The sequence below is a fragment of the Bos indicus genome, chromosome 8, assembly GCF_029378745.1.
Source record: "Bos indicus isolate NIAB-ARS_2022 breed Sahiwal x Tharparkar chromosome 8, NIAB-ARS_B.indTharparkar_mat_pri_1.0, whole genome shotgun sequence".
NCBI lineage: Eukaryota > Metazoa > Chordata > Mammalia > Artiodactyla > Bovidae > Bos > Bos indicus.
This window is the reverse complement of record NC_091767.1, coordinates 53,222,928-53,240,776: the sequence shown is the minus strand read 5'-3', so window position 1 is coordinate 53,240,776 and position 17,849 is coordinate 53,222,928. Positions and strand designations below refer to the sequence as shown.

General features: G+C 37.3%; 1 protein-coding gene across 2 annotated transcripts in view; it reads right to left on the bottom strand.

Moving 5' to 3' along the window:
• Positions 1-17,849, bottom strand: part of VPS13A (vacuolar protein sorting 13 homolog A) — a 276,506-nt gene that overhangs the window by 130,874 nt on the left and 127,783 nt on the right. For both annotated transcript variants that reach the window (XR_011567943.1, XM_070794243.1), the window contains exons 32-33: positions 12,066-12,233; positions 10,497-10,801 (exon numbers count right to left, since the gene is read on the bottom strand). Coding sequence is in view for 1 of the 2 variants with exons in the window: in XM_070794243.1 (XP_070650344.1) it covers positions 10,497-10,801; positions 12,066-12,233 (473 nt within the window). In the remaining variant the exon portion in view is untranslated. The remainder of the gene's footprint in view (positions 1-10,496; positions 10,802-12,065; positions 12,234-17,849) is intronic.

Genomic DNA, 17,849 nt, shown 5'->3' with positions numbered 1-17,849 from the left:
ACACCAGGACCCAGGGTCCCCACAGAAACTGAGTCAGGACTGTGTTTGACTGTCTCCCGTGGGGACGGTCAGCAGCGGACTGCCACAGGGATTGGAGCTCTGGGTTCAGCAGACTTGGGTACTAAGCTCTCTTAGAGGAGGTCACCACTGACCCCACCATAAAGCTGCCAGAACTTGCACAGGACTGGGAAATAGACTCTTGGAGGGCACAAACAGAACCTTGTGTGCACCAGGACTCAGAAGAAATGAGCAGTGACCCCCAAGACTCTGACCCAGACTTTCCCAGAGTGTCCAGGAGTCTCCAGCAGAGGTGTGGGTCGGTGGTGGCCTCCTTCAGGGTTGCGGGCAGTGAGTATAGCAGTATATGCACAGGATCATCCAAAGGAGGTGCCCATTATCTTCATTACCTCCACCATAGTTTGGGCCCAGGTAAACAGCATAGAGGGAATACAGTTCCACCCATCAACAGAAAATTGGATTAAAGATTTACTGAGCATGGCCCTGCTCATCAGAACAAGACCCAGTTTCCCCCCTCAGTCAGTCTCTCCCATCAGGAAGCTTCCATAAAGCCTCTTAATCTTCTTCATCAGAGGGCAGACAGACTGAAAACCACAATCACAGAAAACTAACCAATCTGATCACATGGACCACAGCTGGTCTAACTGAATGAAACTATGAGCCATGCTGTGTAGGGCCACCCAAAACGGACAAACATGATGGAGAGTTCTGACAAAACGTGGGCCACTGGAGAAGGGAACGGCAAACCACTTCAGTACTCTTGCCTTAAGAACCTCATGAACAGTATGAAAAGGCAAGAAGATAGGACACTGAAAAATGAACTCCCCAGGTCGGCAGGTGCCCAATATGCTACTGGAGATCAGTGGAGAAATAACTCCAGAAAGAATGAAGAAATGGAGCTAAAGCAAAAACAACACACAGTTGTGGATGTGATGGGTGACAGAAGAAAAGTCCGATGTTATAAAAAGTAATACTGTATAGGAACCTGGAACGTTAGGTCCATGAATCTTGCAAGGCATACCGGAAGTGGTCAAACAGGAGACAGCAAGAGTGACCATTGATATTTTAGGAATCAGCCAACTAAAATGGACTGGAATGGGTGAATTTAATTCAGATGACCATTATATCTACTACTGTGGGCAAGAATCCCTTAGAAGAAATGGAGTAGCATCATAGTAAACAAGAGAGTCCAAAATGTAGTACTTGGATGAAATATCAAAAATCACAGAATAATCTCTGTTCTTTTCCAAGGTAAACCATTCAATACCACGGTAATCCAAGTCTATGCCCGACCAATAATGCTAAAGAAGCTGAAACTGAATGGTTTTATGAAGACCTACAAGCCCTTCTAGAACTAACACCCCCAAAAGATGTCCTTTTCATTATAGAGGACTGGAACACAAAAGTAGGAAGTCAAGAAACACTTGGAGTAACAGGCAAATTTGGCCTTGGAGTACAGAATGAAGCAGGGCAAAGGCTAACAGAGTTTTGCCAAGAGAACACACTGGTCATAGCAAACACCCTCTTCCAACAACACAAGAGAAGACTCTACACATGGACATCACCAGATGGTCAACACCGAAATCAGACTGATTATATTCTTTGCAGCCAAGATGGAGAAGCTCTATACAGGCAGCAAAAACAAGACCAGGAGCTGACTATGGCTCAGATCATGAACTCCTTATTGCCAAATTCAGACTTAAATTGAAGAAAGTGGGGAAAACCACTAGACCATTCAGTTTTGACCTAAATCAAATCCCTTATCATTATACAGTGGAAGTGACAAATAGATTCAAGGGATTAGACCTGATAGAGTGCCTGAAGAACTATGGACGGAGGTTCGTGACATTGTACAGGAGACAGGGATCAAGACCATCCCCATGGAAAAGAAATGCAAAAAGTCAAAACAGCTGTCTGAAGAGGCCTTACAAATAGCTGCAAAAAGAAGAGAAACAAAAGGCAAAGGAGAAAAGGAAAGATACACGCATTTGAATGCAGAGTTCCAAAGAATAGCAAAGAGAGATAAGAAAGCCTTCCTCAGTGATCAGTGCAAAGAAATAGAGGAAAACAATAGAATGGGAAAGACTAGAGATCTCTTCAAGAAAACTAGAGATACCAAGGGAACATTTCATGCAAAGATGGGCTCAGTTAAGGACAGAAATGGTATGGACCTAACAGAAGCAGAAGACATTAAGAAAAGGTAGCAAGAATATACAGAAGAACTACACAAAGAAGATCTTCATGACCCAGAGAATCATGATGGTATGATCACTCACCTAGAGCCAGACATCCTGGAATGTGAAGTCAAGTGGGCCTTAGGAAGCATCACTATTAACAAAGCTAGTGGAGGTGATGGAATTCCAGTTGAGCTATTTCAAATCCTAAAAGATGATGCTGTGAAAGTGCTGCATTCAATATGCCAACAAATCTGGAAAACTCAGCTGTGGCCACAGGACTGGAAAAGGTCAGTTTTCATTCCAATCCCAAAGAAAGGCAATGCCAAAGAATGCTCAAAGTACTGCACAACTACACTCATTTCACACGCTAGTAAAGTAATGCTCAATTTTCTCCAAGTCAGGCTTCAACAGTATGTGAACCATGAACTTCCAGATGTTCAAGCTGGTTTTAGAAAAGGCAGAGGAACCAGAGATCAAATTGCCAACATCTGCTGGATTATCAAAAAAGCAAGAGAGTTCCAGAAAACAATCTATTTCTGCTTTATTGACTATGCCAAAGCCTTTGACTGTGTGAATCGCCACAAACTGTGTGGAAAATTATTAAAGAAATGGGAATACCAGACCACCTGACCTGCCTCTTGAGAAATCTGTATTTCTCAAGGTCAGGTCAGAAAGCAACACTTAGAACTGGACATGGAAAAACACACTGGTGCCAAATAGGAAAAGGAGTACACCAAGGCTGTATATTGTCACCTGGCTTATTTAACTTATATACAGAGTACATCATGAGAAATGCTGGGCTGGAGGAAGCACAAGCTGGAATCAAGATTGCCGGGAGAAATATCAATAACCTCAGATATGCAGATGACACCACCCTTATGGCAGTAAGTGAAGAAGAACTAAAGAGCCTCTTGATGAAAGTGAAAGAGCAGAGTGAAAAAGTTGGCTTAAAGCTCAACATTCAGAAAACGAAGATCATGGCATCTGGTCCCATCACTTCATGGCAAATAGACGGGGAAACAGTGGAAACAGTGGCTGACTTTATTTTTCTGGGCTCCAAAATCACTGCAGATGGTGATTGCAGCCATGAAATTAAAAGACGCTTACTCCTTGGAAGGAAAGTTATGACCAACCTAGACAGCATATTAAAAAGCAGAGACATTACTTTGCCAACAAAGGTCTGTCTAGTCAAGGCTATGGTTTTTCCAGTGGTCATGTATGGATGTGAGAGTTGGACTATAAAGAAGAGCGCAGAAGAACTGATGCTTTTGAACTGTGGTGTTGGAGAAGACTCTTGAGAGTCCCTTGGACTGCAAGGAGATCCAACCAGTCTATCCTAAAGGAGTTCAGTCCTGGGTGTTCATTGGAAGGACTGATGGTGAAGCTGAAAGTTCAATACTTTGGCCACCTGATGCGAAGAGCTGACTCATTTGAAAAGACCCTGATTCTGGGAAATACTGAGGGCAGGAGGAGAAGGGGATGACAGAGGATGACATGGTTGGATCGCATCACTGACTCAATGGACATGGGTTTGGGTGGACTCTGGGAGTTGGTGATGGACAGGGAGGCCTGGTGTGCTGCGGTTCATGGGGTCGCAAAGAGTCAGACATGACTGAGCGACTGAACTGAACTGAACCTTTCCTGTGTAATACCACAAGTATCCTGAGTTTTACTACCACTTTATATATTTATTATTTTAAACTTTTTATTTTGTATTGGTGTACAGCTGATTAACAATGTTGTGACAGTTTCAGGTGAACAGAGAAGGAACCCAGCCATACATACACATGTATCCATTCTTCCATCCAGGCTGCCACCCAACACTGAGCGGAGTTCCATGTGCTGTACAGTAGATCCTTGCTAGTTATCCATTTCAAACTTAACAGAGCATATGTGTCAATCCCAAACTCCCCAGCTATCCCTTTCTCCATCCCTCTCCCCAGCAACCGTAAATTCATTCTCTAAATCTGTGAGTTTCTTGCTATTTTGTAAATAAGTCCATTTGTATTTTTTATTTTTAGATTCCACATTTAAGGGATGTCATGTGATATTTCTCCTTATTTGTCTGACTTTCTTCACTCAGTATGACAATCTCTAGGTCCATCCATGTTGCTGCAAATGGCATTATTACTTTTTAATGACTGTTCTACCACTCTTTAATATATATTTAATTGGTCACTGTCTGTAGTTTCAAATAGAATGATTCATGAGGGTAGGGACTATATCTTATTCTTTGATGTACTGTCAGTACCTGTCTCAGATGATAACAATATGACATGTACTCTTTAATTATTTGCTAAATTCAAGAAAGTAAATCAATATATCAATTTGTAAACAACATATGAGAGTATCTATCTCCCTGCACCCAGATTGAGAATTACTGATTATTAAGATCTGTCAAATTTAATAGGCAAACTATACTATTTCACTGTATTAATTTTCATTCCCTTGATTACTAATGAAGTTGAACATTTCTATTAGCTAGGTACCAGAAGGAAATGGCAACCCACTCCAGTATTCTTGCCTGGAGAAACCCAGGGACAGAGGAGCCTGGTGGGCTGCCATCTATGGGGTCGCACAGAGTCGGATACGACTGAAGTGACTTAGCAGCAGCAGCAGTAGCAGCAGCTATTATTGTTCCTGAAAAGAATAATTTAGTCTTGTTCTTTACTAATTTTTTTTTGTCTTACTGTCTTAAAATAACTAATGATTTTCATTGATTATTAAAGATGTTGCTAATTATCCTATATGCTAGCATTTGGTTTTGGTAATTAATATTCAGAAACTTATATTTTGAACAGTCAAAGCCAACTGATATTCTTCCCTTATCATTTTCCTTCTGTTTTCAGTGCTTAATTTATCAAGTTTTTCTCTACCATATAACTGGTACTTATGTTGTTATTTGTCCTTAGTTTTTTAAGATCATTCTTGAGATAATTCATTAACATATGATTCACTCCATTTTAGTTTTTTTATTACTGGCATTATGCTCTGGGGACGTTTTAAACAGCAAAATTACCAAGGAAAATACCCTAAATGCAAAAAAAACAAAAAACAACAAAAAAAAACCTCATGTCTACAGCAGAAGAGCTTACATAAGATGGCAGGGTATTCTTCTTTAACACCTCAGCTGGGAACACAGGCCTTGGGAGACTCAAACGTCTTGCAGCTAGCTCTGTGCATGCCCAAAAATGACTGTGGAAGTGACATGAATATTGATTTTGGGGTTACACGTAAGTTTCAACAAGCAGAAACACTCACAAATGTGGAATGTATGAATAATGAGCTTGACTGTTATATATGAATAATGGTGATACACACTCACGCACCCACACAGTCAGCTGGTGAGTTTTATACTATTTCACTATCTTAATTATTGTAGTGTTATAATATATTTTAGTAGTATTTAGTGAAATTTAATATTTTAGTAGTACTTCTAAGATTGTTATAATTCTTCCATATGCTATCTCAATTCTTTCTTTCAAAAAATCTTTGCAACATCCTGCCCCCTATTTATATTTCCAGAAAAACTTTACAATAATTCTGAAAGACTTTAAAAGAATTGCTGTTGTGATTTTTTATTGAGTGCATTAAATATACAAAATTAATTTATAAGAAACTGACACCTTTATAATACCAGGTATAGGAAAATATTCTATGATTATTTAAGATTTCTTACTGGCCCTTAAATTCTACATCTTTCCTTACAGAAGTATTATATATTTTTTTTTAAATTTTATATTACAATTAACATCTTTGCAATAAAGTTATTTTAGGGAAAATGGTTTACTCTATAAACAAGTAATTCTATTTCGAGGAATTCATCTGAAGGAAACATATTACCCTAAAGAAAAGAGCAGAAAATCATGTAAGTATTGATAAAGAAATCAATCAGCATTATAATGCTATTTAAAACAATAAAAATGAATCAACTTAAGTTTTTAACAACAGGAAAATAGATTTTTAAAAAAATTATAGTTTAAAATATTTAGAAAAAATAATGCACTCAAAATGGGGCTTCCCATGTGGCTCAGGGGTAAAGAACCTACGTGCCAAAGCAGCAGACTCAGGAGATGTGGGCTCAGTCCCTGGGTTGGGAAGATCCCCTGGAGGAGGAAATGGTAACCCACACCAGTTTTCTTGACTGAAAAATTTCATGGACAGAGGAGCTTGGCGGGCTACAGTCCACAGGGTCGCAAAGAGCCAGATACAACTGGAGTAACTTAGTATGCACACACAATCTATTCACCTCTTGTAAAAACTGCTCACTATGATACTTCATGTTCCTAGCACAGTGCTTGGGATATATTACATGCTTAATAAATACCCAAATATTCTACTGATGGAAATTTATCCTTCCATTTAAGATAAAATAACATGAACTAGATTTACCCTCCTGCCTGAAAGAATTCCTCTCTCTCCCTCTGCAACAAAGACACACATACAAAATATATTAACAAATGATTTTCAAGACAAAGGACATCAGGCAATGGGCGGTGATTACTGAGGAACAAGAAAGAAAACGAGATGAATCCCATGACTACCCCAACTTTAATTGTTTTGAGATAATTTAAAGGTCCTGAAAAAGCAAGGGGGTGGATAAGCCAAGAAATAACCAAAATAAGTCCATGATTTAAGAAAACAGCTGAGAATCCAGGGAAACCAAGGCAGGTAGAGATCATATGGTAAAATGACATAGAGGACAGGGCTACAGAGAAGAACCCCAAAATTTCAGCACTAAATGCATATACAAGAAAAGAAATGTTCAAATCAGTCATCTGAATCAGCACCTAGAGAAAATTAGAACAAGAGGAAAATTAAAATCAAAGGAAGCAGAAGGAATAAAAAATATCAAAGCAGGTATCAATGAAAGAGAAGACAGATGAGAGAAATCCAAAAGCTGGTGCTTTAAAAGCAATACAACTGAATGTTCAAGAATGGATAACCAGGGAATGGCCGACGGAGAATACAAAGATTGGAAGATCACCTCCTCTTAGTGGCACACCAAATTTACAAATATTTACAGAGCAGCTCTCAATGAGAATGACCTGAAGACTAGCAGAAAATCTCTTTAAAACTGAAGATATAAAAAGGATCAAGACAGGTAGAAGGAAGGTAGACACAGTGCAGTAAAAAACCATACCCCCAGGTAGGCCACAAACGGAAGGATCATTATAACTGCACAAGTTGTCCCCAAGGAACTAGGGGTACAATCCTCATCAGGCTGCCCAATCTAAAGTCCCCAGAATGAGACTTTGAAGACCAGTGGGGCATACTTTTGGGAGAGTCAGAGAGCAATTGCAAACAGACTCAACTCTTAAAGGGCACAAACTCTCACGTGATCTAAGATCAAGGGAAGAAGCAGTAATTTATTTACTTACTTATTTTTATTTTATTTTTTTTTACTTTCCAATATTGCATTGGTTTTGCCATACATCAACATGAATCCGCCATGGGTGTACACGTGTTCCCAATCCTGAACCCCCCCTCCCACCTCCCTCCCCATACCATCCCTCTTTAAAAGGAGCCTGGGTAAGATCAACTTGCTATTAGCGAGCCTCCCAGAGAAGCAGGAATCTTCTGGGACTCACACTGGGGACAGAGACACTGACAGAAGCCATTTTTGGGCCCTTATTCAAACACAAGGACAATGCTCTAGGAAGCACCATTTTGGAATCTTCTCTCTAGCTCATAACACTGGGACCTGGCCTAACCCACCAGTTAGTAGGTACCAGTGCTGGGACATCCCACATCAAGCAGCTGGCTGAATGTGGGCACAGCTCCACCTACTCACAGCAGGCCAACTCCTATAGGATCCCCTGAGCTCCTAGCTGGCCCAGGAACCAGCTCTGCCACCAGTGGCCCAACACCAGCTCTGGAACCCTTGAGCTCTTCAACCATCCAAATAACTGACCTTGAGCCTCCCAACTCTGCAACACCCCAAACACCGCAGCCAGCTTTGTCAGGAACTAGCCCTGCTCAGCAATTCCACTCCTGAGTATTTAAAATGTGAACAATCTAAATGTTCATCAGTAGGTAAATGGATAGAGATGTGTGTGTGTGTGTATGTGTGTGTGTGTGTGTGTGTGTATACACACATGCACACAACGAAATATTACTCAACCATTATAAAAAGAATGAAATCTTGTCATTTGTGACAACATGGTGTCCAAGAGGATATTAAATCAGACAGAGAAAGATAAATACCGCATGATTTTACTTATATATAAAGAACAAAAGAAATGAACAAAATAACAAAAAAGAGTCACTGATATAGAGAACAAACAAGTGCTTGCTAAAGAGGAGAGATGGGGGAGGAAAGAAATAAGTGGAGATTAGGAGGTACAAACTTTCAGTTACAAAATAAATGAGTCATGGGTATAGTGTGGAGGATATAGTCAATAATTATGTAATATCTTTGTATGGTCACAGATGTTAGCTAGAGATGTAACATGGCTATCTTTTTGAAATGTACAGAAATGCTGAATCACTATGTTGTGTAACAGAAACTAACATAGTTCTATAGGTCAGTTATACTTCAAAACAAACTCATAAAAAAAGGAGTTAAGATCTGTGGTTACCAGAAGCAAGGGATAGGAGGAGGGCAATCTGGATAAAGGTAGTCAGAAGGCACAAACTACCAGTTGTAAGATACATAAGTATTACAGATATAATGTACAACATGATAAATTAACACTGTTGTATGCTATATAGGGAAATTGTTAAGAGAGTAAATCCTAAGCACTCTCATCACAAGAAAAAATATTTTCTATTCCTTTAATTTTGTCTCTATATAAGATGATGGATATTTACTAAACTTATGTTGTAATCATTTCATCATGTATGTAAGTCAAATCATTATGTTGTATACCTTAAACTTATATAATGCTAGATATCAATAAAACTGGAAGGGAAACAATAATGGATACCATTTATCCCACAGGAAAAAAAAAAAAAGAGCAGTAAAACTGATACACCTCTAGCCAGAATAATTAATAAAAAAGCATAAATTATAAAGATCAAGAATAAGGGAGATAGTATCAATATAGGTATTAATGAATAAAATAATATTATTAACTTTATGTCATAAAACTCTACAATGTAGATGAAAGACATGTTTCTTAAAAATATTAACGATCATTCATAAAATAATTCATATAGCACCAAGCTTACTAAAGAAATGGAAATTGTAGTTACAAATCTTCCACAAGCAAATCCCAGCCCCAGTGGCTTCACTGGTGAATTCCACCAAATATTTAAGGAAGAATATAACTGTACTCAAATTATCACAAGTGTATACACAAACTTATCAAACTGTATACTTTTAAATATACTCAATTTATTATATACTAATTACATCTCAAATAAGGCTGTTTTTAAAATGTTCAATTGATGGAAAGTGGCAGGAGGGACACAGACATGCCAGGAGCCAAAGAGAAGCAGCAAAAATAAAAGGAAAACAATAAATAGAATGAGATTAAAGAGAAAGTACACAAAGAAAAGAGCAAGTGAGAGGTTTAAATAGAAATGAATCCCAGTTGTAAAAGGAACAGGGTATTAAATCTAGAATGTGTGATTAGAAATAGCACAGTAAAAGTTTTGGAACTATCTGGATATTCACTTAATTCCGCTATTTACTAATCCTATGCAGAGTGAATATATAAGATTGTACTCTACTCTGTGTGGATATGTATGTGTGTGTGTGTGTTTAATTAGCATATCAGAACCACAGCACAAAGCTGATAGAGTACTTTGGGCATGCTGTATTTCCAGAGAGAATGAATATATTAGAAATTCTCCTATTTCTTCTATAACCTCCTAATTTATGAAGAACTGACAATAAATACAAATATACTTCCTCAGATAACAAATTTTACAGCATGTCTAATTATCTAATATTTTCCTAGGTATTTATTTATTTAATCACTAAATTTTTTTTTATTGGAATATAATTGATTTACAACATTTACTTTCTGGTGTACAACAATGTGAATCAGCCATAAGTAGACATATACCCCCATCTCTCTTGAGTCTCCCTCTTCCCCCCATTTCACCCCTCTAGGTCATTATAGAGCACCGAGCTGAGCTTCCTGTGTTTTCTAGGTTTTTAAAAACTACAAGACAATAATTGATTTTATCAAGAAATACTTGGGGAAGGGGGAAAAAACCCACAAAATTAAGTATAGTTATAATAAAATTAAATTCAATTCTAAAAAGAAAACTCAAGATACCAAAGCCTTTAAAAGAAAAAAAATTAGAAAAAGACTGCATTCTACATAAATATACTGGTGAAAAGCTTACCTGTATAGTCGCATTTCACTTAGCTTTATCGTTATCAAATCAATAATGGGTGGGGGGTTGGTCGGACTCTTTGTTATTACATGGAATGTATTTTTCATTGTAATTAGTCCAAAATCAGCAACAAAAATATTTTCAGAAACTGGAGACTGTGGGATAACCACAACAGGGGCTTTGATGTGAACATCCAATGCCATTCTAGAACTCCTCTGTGCCAGTTCTTTTACACCAGTAGCAGCCATTCCTGCTGCCTGAACAGTTGCCTCCGCTAAGGCTTGTTTACCTGCTTGAAAATTATCTATAAAAGCCTATAAAGAAAACAGAATTATATTCTTAAGGCTACCATTAATGAAAGAAATTATTAAATGTATCACTATTTATGATTTTACCTCCGTAAGAAAAACTTTCTCTTGGTACAACTAAGCAACATTTATTCAAAGTCTGTCTACATTAAACCTTAATCTTCTGCAATAGAAGTTGGGAAACAAAAAGATGCAGATACAGAAACACAGTAAAACAATAAAAACCTAGTCCTTGGAACAAAGCAGCGTGGGGATACTGCAATGTTTCACTGGTATCTATTTCTCTTTTAATCTCACTTTCCTAAGGGCTAAACAATCGTATTGTATTTCCCTATAAAACCTCAATGCACACAGAGCTTATTTACATTTGTACGGTAAAACAGTAATAAAAATGTTTGTCAAGAAAAACTGCATGATAACCTCAGTTAAAAAGATCACAGAGACAACAAGATTATTTATTTAGAATCAAAAGCTGACTCATTTGAAAAGATCCTGATACTGGGAAAGATTGAGGGCAGGAGGAGAAGGGGATGACAGAGGATGAGATGGCTGGATGGCATCACCAACTCGATGGGCATTGGTTTTGGTGGATTCTGGGAGTTGGTGATGGACAGGGAGGCCTGGCGTGCTGCGGTTCACAGGGTTGCAAAGAGTTGGACATGACTGACTGACTGAACTAACTGATTATCTAGTTTATACCACAATTTAGTTAAAGGAATGAATAGTGAAGTCAGAGACAGGCATGACAGTTACAGGAAAAAATATCAGCTGCCAGCAAAAGAAAAACAAACTATGAAAGGCAGAAATAGAGTTTATATACCTTAGGGAAATGTCATAGGGATTAAATCTAAATCCCACAAAGCCCCAAATATTCATAGACTACAATAGGAAATGTAATTTTCCCAATGATTATCTGAAACCAAACCGGACTTCAATTGTATATTTAGCACTTTTAGTAAGAGCTGAAAGGTAAAATACTTAAACGAATTATACATAAAAGAAAAAATTAAATATACATAACATATATAAAATGTACATATATTTAATGTCTATAAAATACATATTTCAATTAACTAGAACATTCCCATGTGAAAAATGATAGTATATAAGTGATACTATACATTTCAGTCAGGATAAACGGTACCCGGAATATTTTTAAAAAGCAGGGGGAAATAATCAAGCAAGGAATTCCTTATCTATGCTTGAGAAACAGCAAACACTTTCCAACTAGTAGGCAAAAATAAATAAAAAAATCAATTAACATACTTACCAATATAGAATACAGAAATTTTTTGACAAGAACTACTTCAATGCAACCAACAGTTAAATTAACTTGCATATCAACTACATTCATATCTGTGTATGCAGAACCAGCAGTTGCACCCATATAAGAAACCATTTTGAAGCTGAAAACTTCTTTCCCGGTAATATAAACAGCCTTAAAGAGAGAAAATTTCAATCGTCAAAATCCACTTTGGATAGAATGTCTTCAGGGCAAAAATAAAAACAAAACATACACACATATTTGGAAAATCTTCAAAACAGTCAAGCCAAGTATAAATAAGACAACAATTCTAACATCCTTACTAGAATCTACACAAGATTATTCAAAACAGAAGTGGCAGTTCCCTTTTGGGATGAAATCAATTTGGTAGGTTTGGCACAAGATTTTTTTAGTGGGAAAAACAGAAAAAAAAAAAATCAGACTACACCTTTTCATTTAGTGAGTATACTTTTGTACTGAGAACTGCCATATAAATGTATTTTTCATTCACTGTCAAAACTGATAATCTATTTTCTTGATCTGAGGTATGTGAATAGATTTTCCAGATCCTTCAAAGGAGTCTTCTCCTATCACAAAACTCCTGTTCCTTATTAGTTTGTTGAGTCATCTCAACTGCCAAATAAGAATTACCTATAGCAGTATGACGTCTCAAGCTCCGCAATAAATTAAAAATGGTTGGAGATATTAGCAGATGTGGAACGACAGAAATATTTTGAAAGACAAACAGAGTACTCACTAACTTAATTTTTAACTACGTTATAGTTTTCCTGGCCCTTCTAAATGCTAGAAGCAGGGCAGAGGGCTGAAGAACCATAAGTAAACAAATTCCAACCATGAAACAAAAAAAACCTTAGGAATCAGAGATTGACTGAAGGCTGAGGTGTAAAATGAGACTCTACTTAAGTCTATAGGTATTCTGCTTCTGCCTAGGATACAGAATGCTGAAGAGAGGTCATTGCAAACCTTAAGAATGAGAAAAACAAAAACAGACAACCTATAAAATTTTTAACTTTTCTTAAAGAAAGAAAGAGAAGTCACTCAGTTGTGTTCAACTCTTTGTGACCCCAGGGACTGTAGCCCACCAGGCTCCTCCATCCATGGAATCTCCCAGGCAAGAATACTGGAGTGGGTTGCCATTTCCTTCTCCAGGGGATCTTCCAAACCTAGGGCCTGAACCTGGGTCTCCCGCATTGTAAGCAGACACTTTACCCTCTGAGCCACCAGGGAAGCCTCTTAACTTTTCTTAAAACCATTAGAAATCTGAGGCTACAAGCCAACCAAGCGGCCTGAAATCTAAAGAAAAAATAAGGTACCTTCAAGAAAGACAGAATCTTAAGCACCAGCTCACCTAGGATAAGGGGCAGGAGAAAAGAGATGCCATATACCATAACATTAGGTAAGAAGAACTGAGATAAAATGGTAAAGGTTGACTATGAACTAATAATGGGAGACACAGAATCCCTGGGAGTCACAGACACAGAGGAGCTCACACTCAGTCAGTTGTAAGCATTTCATTGTGCACTTTATGTTGGGAATTCCTAAGTGACTAGGGTCACAGTGGAATACCAAAGATTTCCTTGCTACAATCCTCAAAGAAAGGAGAAGCCTCCACCCTGGAAAAGGCCCAAAGTACCATCAGGAAAACGATGGGAAAGGCACTAACCTTGTTGCCCTCAGCTCTCCATTAACGTGATTTAACTCCCCACGCTAAAACATTAGCAGAAAAAGAAGGCACACTCACTTTCAGACATAAATACCGTTCATTACCATCTCTGTTACCCTATACATGATGTCTGACAGTCAATCATTAGCTACAAAACACCCCAAAAAGAAATTTAAAAAAATGAATGACAAAGCAATCAACAGAAAGACTTGCCTATAACATAGATGTTGAAACATTCAGCCAATGGATTTTTAATTATTATCATTAATAAGGCAGGTGCTTTGAATGGAAAATGTGGAAAATATGAATGAACAGACTAAAGAATGTGAGCCAAGAAATGGAAAAAAAAAAAAAAAAGGTAAACAAATAAAGATTTAAAAACAGGGTAGCAGATGAAGAATACTTTCAGTGGGTTTATCACTATATTCAATGGAGCCAAGGACACAATGAGTGAACTTAAAAACAGGTCAACAGAAATTATACAAATGAAACATAATGAGAAAAGAATGGGAAAAGAACAGAGGATCTAAAGGTCATGAGATGATCTCTAACAAGAATCTAAAAGTAATTTTTGGAACCCAAGAGGAAGAATAGGGACGAGATGGAGGAGGAAAGGGAGGTGAGGGAAGAAGGAGATGGAGGTAGGAAGAACTACCTGAAAAGACATAAAAAATATATAGAGAGAGATCCAAAAAGCACAGAAAACTTCAAACAGGACAAATATGAAAATATACTTACATCTATATAGACACACTATACACAAATCCAGAAAGGCAGTCAGATAAAGACAAGAAATTATGTACACCTAGCAAAAGTATCTGGAGAAGACAATGGCACCCCTCTCCAGAACTCTTGCCTGGAAAATCCCATGGATGGAGGAGCCTGGAAGGCTGCAGTCCATGGGGTCGCTAAGAGTCAGACATGACTGAGCGACTTCACTTTCACTTTTCACTTTCATGCATTGGAGAAGGAAATGGCAAGCCACTGCAGTGTTCTTGCCTGGAGAATCCCAGGGACGGGGGAGCCTGGTGGGCTGCCGTCTATGGGGTCACACAGTCGGACATGACTGAAGTGACTTAGCAGCAGCAGCCACAGCAAAAATATCACTCAGATAATGAAGGTGAAATAAAAGTGCTTTTTTTCCCTAGTTCTGATCCCTCCTTCCTGCCAAAAGATGAGATAAATCATAACTAGCAGAGATGCATTATAAGAAATCATTAACTTCTTCAGGTGGAAATAAAAATAACAGAACTTTGAAGCTACATGAAAAAATTAATTCCAGAAATGGTTAGAATAAAGGTAAGATAGTATATGTCTTGTAAAAAATTAATTTCTCTAAAAGAAAACTAAACCTAAATCAGTACATATACACTGAGAACTTTCAGCATACACAAAAGTAAAACATATTATAATAACACTGTGAAAGGCAACAAAAGTAGGAACTGATAGTAGAGTGTTGCTAGGATATACTACATAAGCAGTAAAATATTATCAGAAGGTAGACAATAATATCCCTAATACTATTAAATTAATCAATGAAAACCAGAATAACTTCCATAAGTCACATGAGTGACTTGTGACTACCCCCCTTGAGTCCAACAGAAGAGAAGAAATTTTCATAAAACAGTGTTTAGTGCAGAGATTGTGGCCTAGGAGACAACAGGCATAGATAAAGGGTAAATAAAAAGATCATACTAAAAGATGGGTATTTTAAGTAAAAACATAAGATCCCCTCATTCTTCATCCAACTGGCTCCCTGAACTTACACTGTCAGGCCTATACTTATAATACTTTTCTAAAAGGAAAATGACTGGCCTGAGAGAAAAAGAAAACAAACAAACAAAAACTCTATAGATACTCAAGTTTTGAGGCTATAAAATCACTGCATTACTGCCTACAATCTGCCATTATGTTCACCTGTCCAAAGTCCTGCCTACACAAAGCTTCCAATCAGCTCTGAATATTTAGGCAAAATTACCAAGTCTTTCTAAGAGAAAGAAAGTGAAACTGTCAACAGGCTCAGCAGCAGCAGTTTGACTGAACATTCACACTAGGCCAGAAAATATAGAATAACATGCTTAAAATCATCTAGAAAAGAAAATGCAAGCTAAAGAATCAAAATCCAGTCAGAGTACTTTGCAAATATAAATGTAATGCAACATATAAACGTTCATGGAGTATCATTCTTACAACTATGAGCCCTGACTAAGAAATCTACTGGGGCATAAACTTATGAGTAGCCAAAATTTTGAAGATGTCAGCATATAAACTGGTGAAGACTCCCATTTAATAAAGAAGAAATTTTTTCGAATATTCTGAATCAGAGTATTACCATTTTGCAACCCTTAATGAAATGATGGTTTTTAACATTACAAAGATAGCAAGAAACTGTGCATCCTTTGAAGATACTCAACACAATCTATGAAGTATTCTTGTCTTCCCCAATCCCTGCAAAACAAACAAAACAAAACAATCTCCCTGAATCTCACTGAATGAAATTTAACTTATCAATTTTATTTTCTTGGGCTCCAAAATCAATGCAGATGGTGATTGCTACCATGAAATGAAAAGATGCTTGCTCCTTGGAAGAAAAGCAATGACCAACCTAGACAGAGTATTAAAAAGTAGAGACATCACTCTGCTGACAAAGGTCTGTACAGTCAAAGCCATGGTTTTTCCAGTGGTCACGTATGGATGTGAGAATTGGACCATAAACAAGGCTGAGCACAGAAGAATTAATGCTCTTGAACTGTGCTGGAGAAGATTACTGAGAGTCCCTTGGACAGGAAGGAGATCAAACCAGTCAATCCTAAAGGAAATCAAGCCTGAATATTTATTGGAAGGACTGATGCTCCAATACTCTGGCCACTTGAAGCCAAGAGCCAACTCATTGGAAAAGACACCGATGCTGGGACTGAAGGTGGAGGGGAAGGGATGACAGAGGATGAGATGCTTGAATAGTATCATCAACTAACGGGACACAAGTATGAGCAAACTCCAGGCAGGGAAGCCTGGCATGCTGCAGTCCATGGGGTCACACAGAATTGAACACGACTTAGCAACTGAACAGTAACTGTACACGGTAAGAAAAGGATATCTATTAAATAAATGATGCTAGGAAAAAAGAAGCCAATGTTCAAAAAAGTGAAAACGGATTCCAGCCTCAATCATATTAAAACAAAATCAGTTTCAAGTAGGATGAAAGATGTAAGTGAAAGGCAAAATCATATAACTTTTAGAAGGTGATGTAGGGGAATACCTTTATGAATTCAGAGAACCGATTGATTTAGAAAACGTAACACTCTCAAACCAAAAAAGAAGGATAAAATTCAACTTCACTAAAATTAACAACTTTTGTTTCTCAAAAGACATCATAACCAAACTGGGAGTAACTATTCAAAACAAAAATAAACTAAGCAAGGAATAATACAGAACATATTAAATGATTTCTTACAAATCAATGAGGAAAAAAATTAACATTCCTTCACCCAAAATTGGTAAATCAAATCAGGGATCAGCAAACTATCAACAGTAGGATTAGGTAAGAATGATTTTTGTATCTGTAAGTAGTTAAAAATAATCTAAATAACAGTAATATTTTGTGACACATGCAAGTTATATGAAATTTTCATTTTATTATCCATAAAATAAAATTTTATTGGAACACAGTCAAATCATTCATTTACACATTATCTATGGCTACTTTCACATTACAATAGCAGAGCTGAATAGTTTTAACAAAAACTGCATGGCCCACAAAGCCTAAAAGACTTACAAGCTGGCTATTTACAGAAAAAGTTTGCTGGCACCTGGGTTTAACAGACATTTCATAGAAAAGCAAACATAAATAGTCTATAAATATATGAAAAATATGCAACTTCATTACTGGTAAGAAAAATACAAACTGAAAACACCATATTATATACTCCAGATCTTCAAAAAACATAACACAACAATTTCGAGCACTGGGATGGAAATAAAATACCAGATCTCTCTTCCACTGCTCCTGGGAGTACATGACTCTCTGGAAATGCTTACATGAGATATGTCCAAGAATATACCAGGAGACATGTATAAGACTAGTTACAGAAGCAATGCTCATAAAA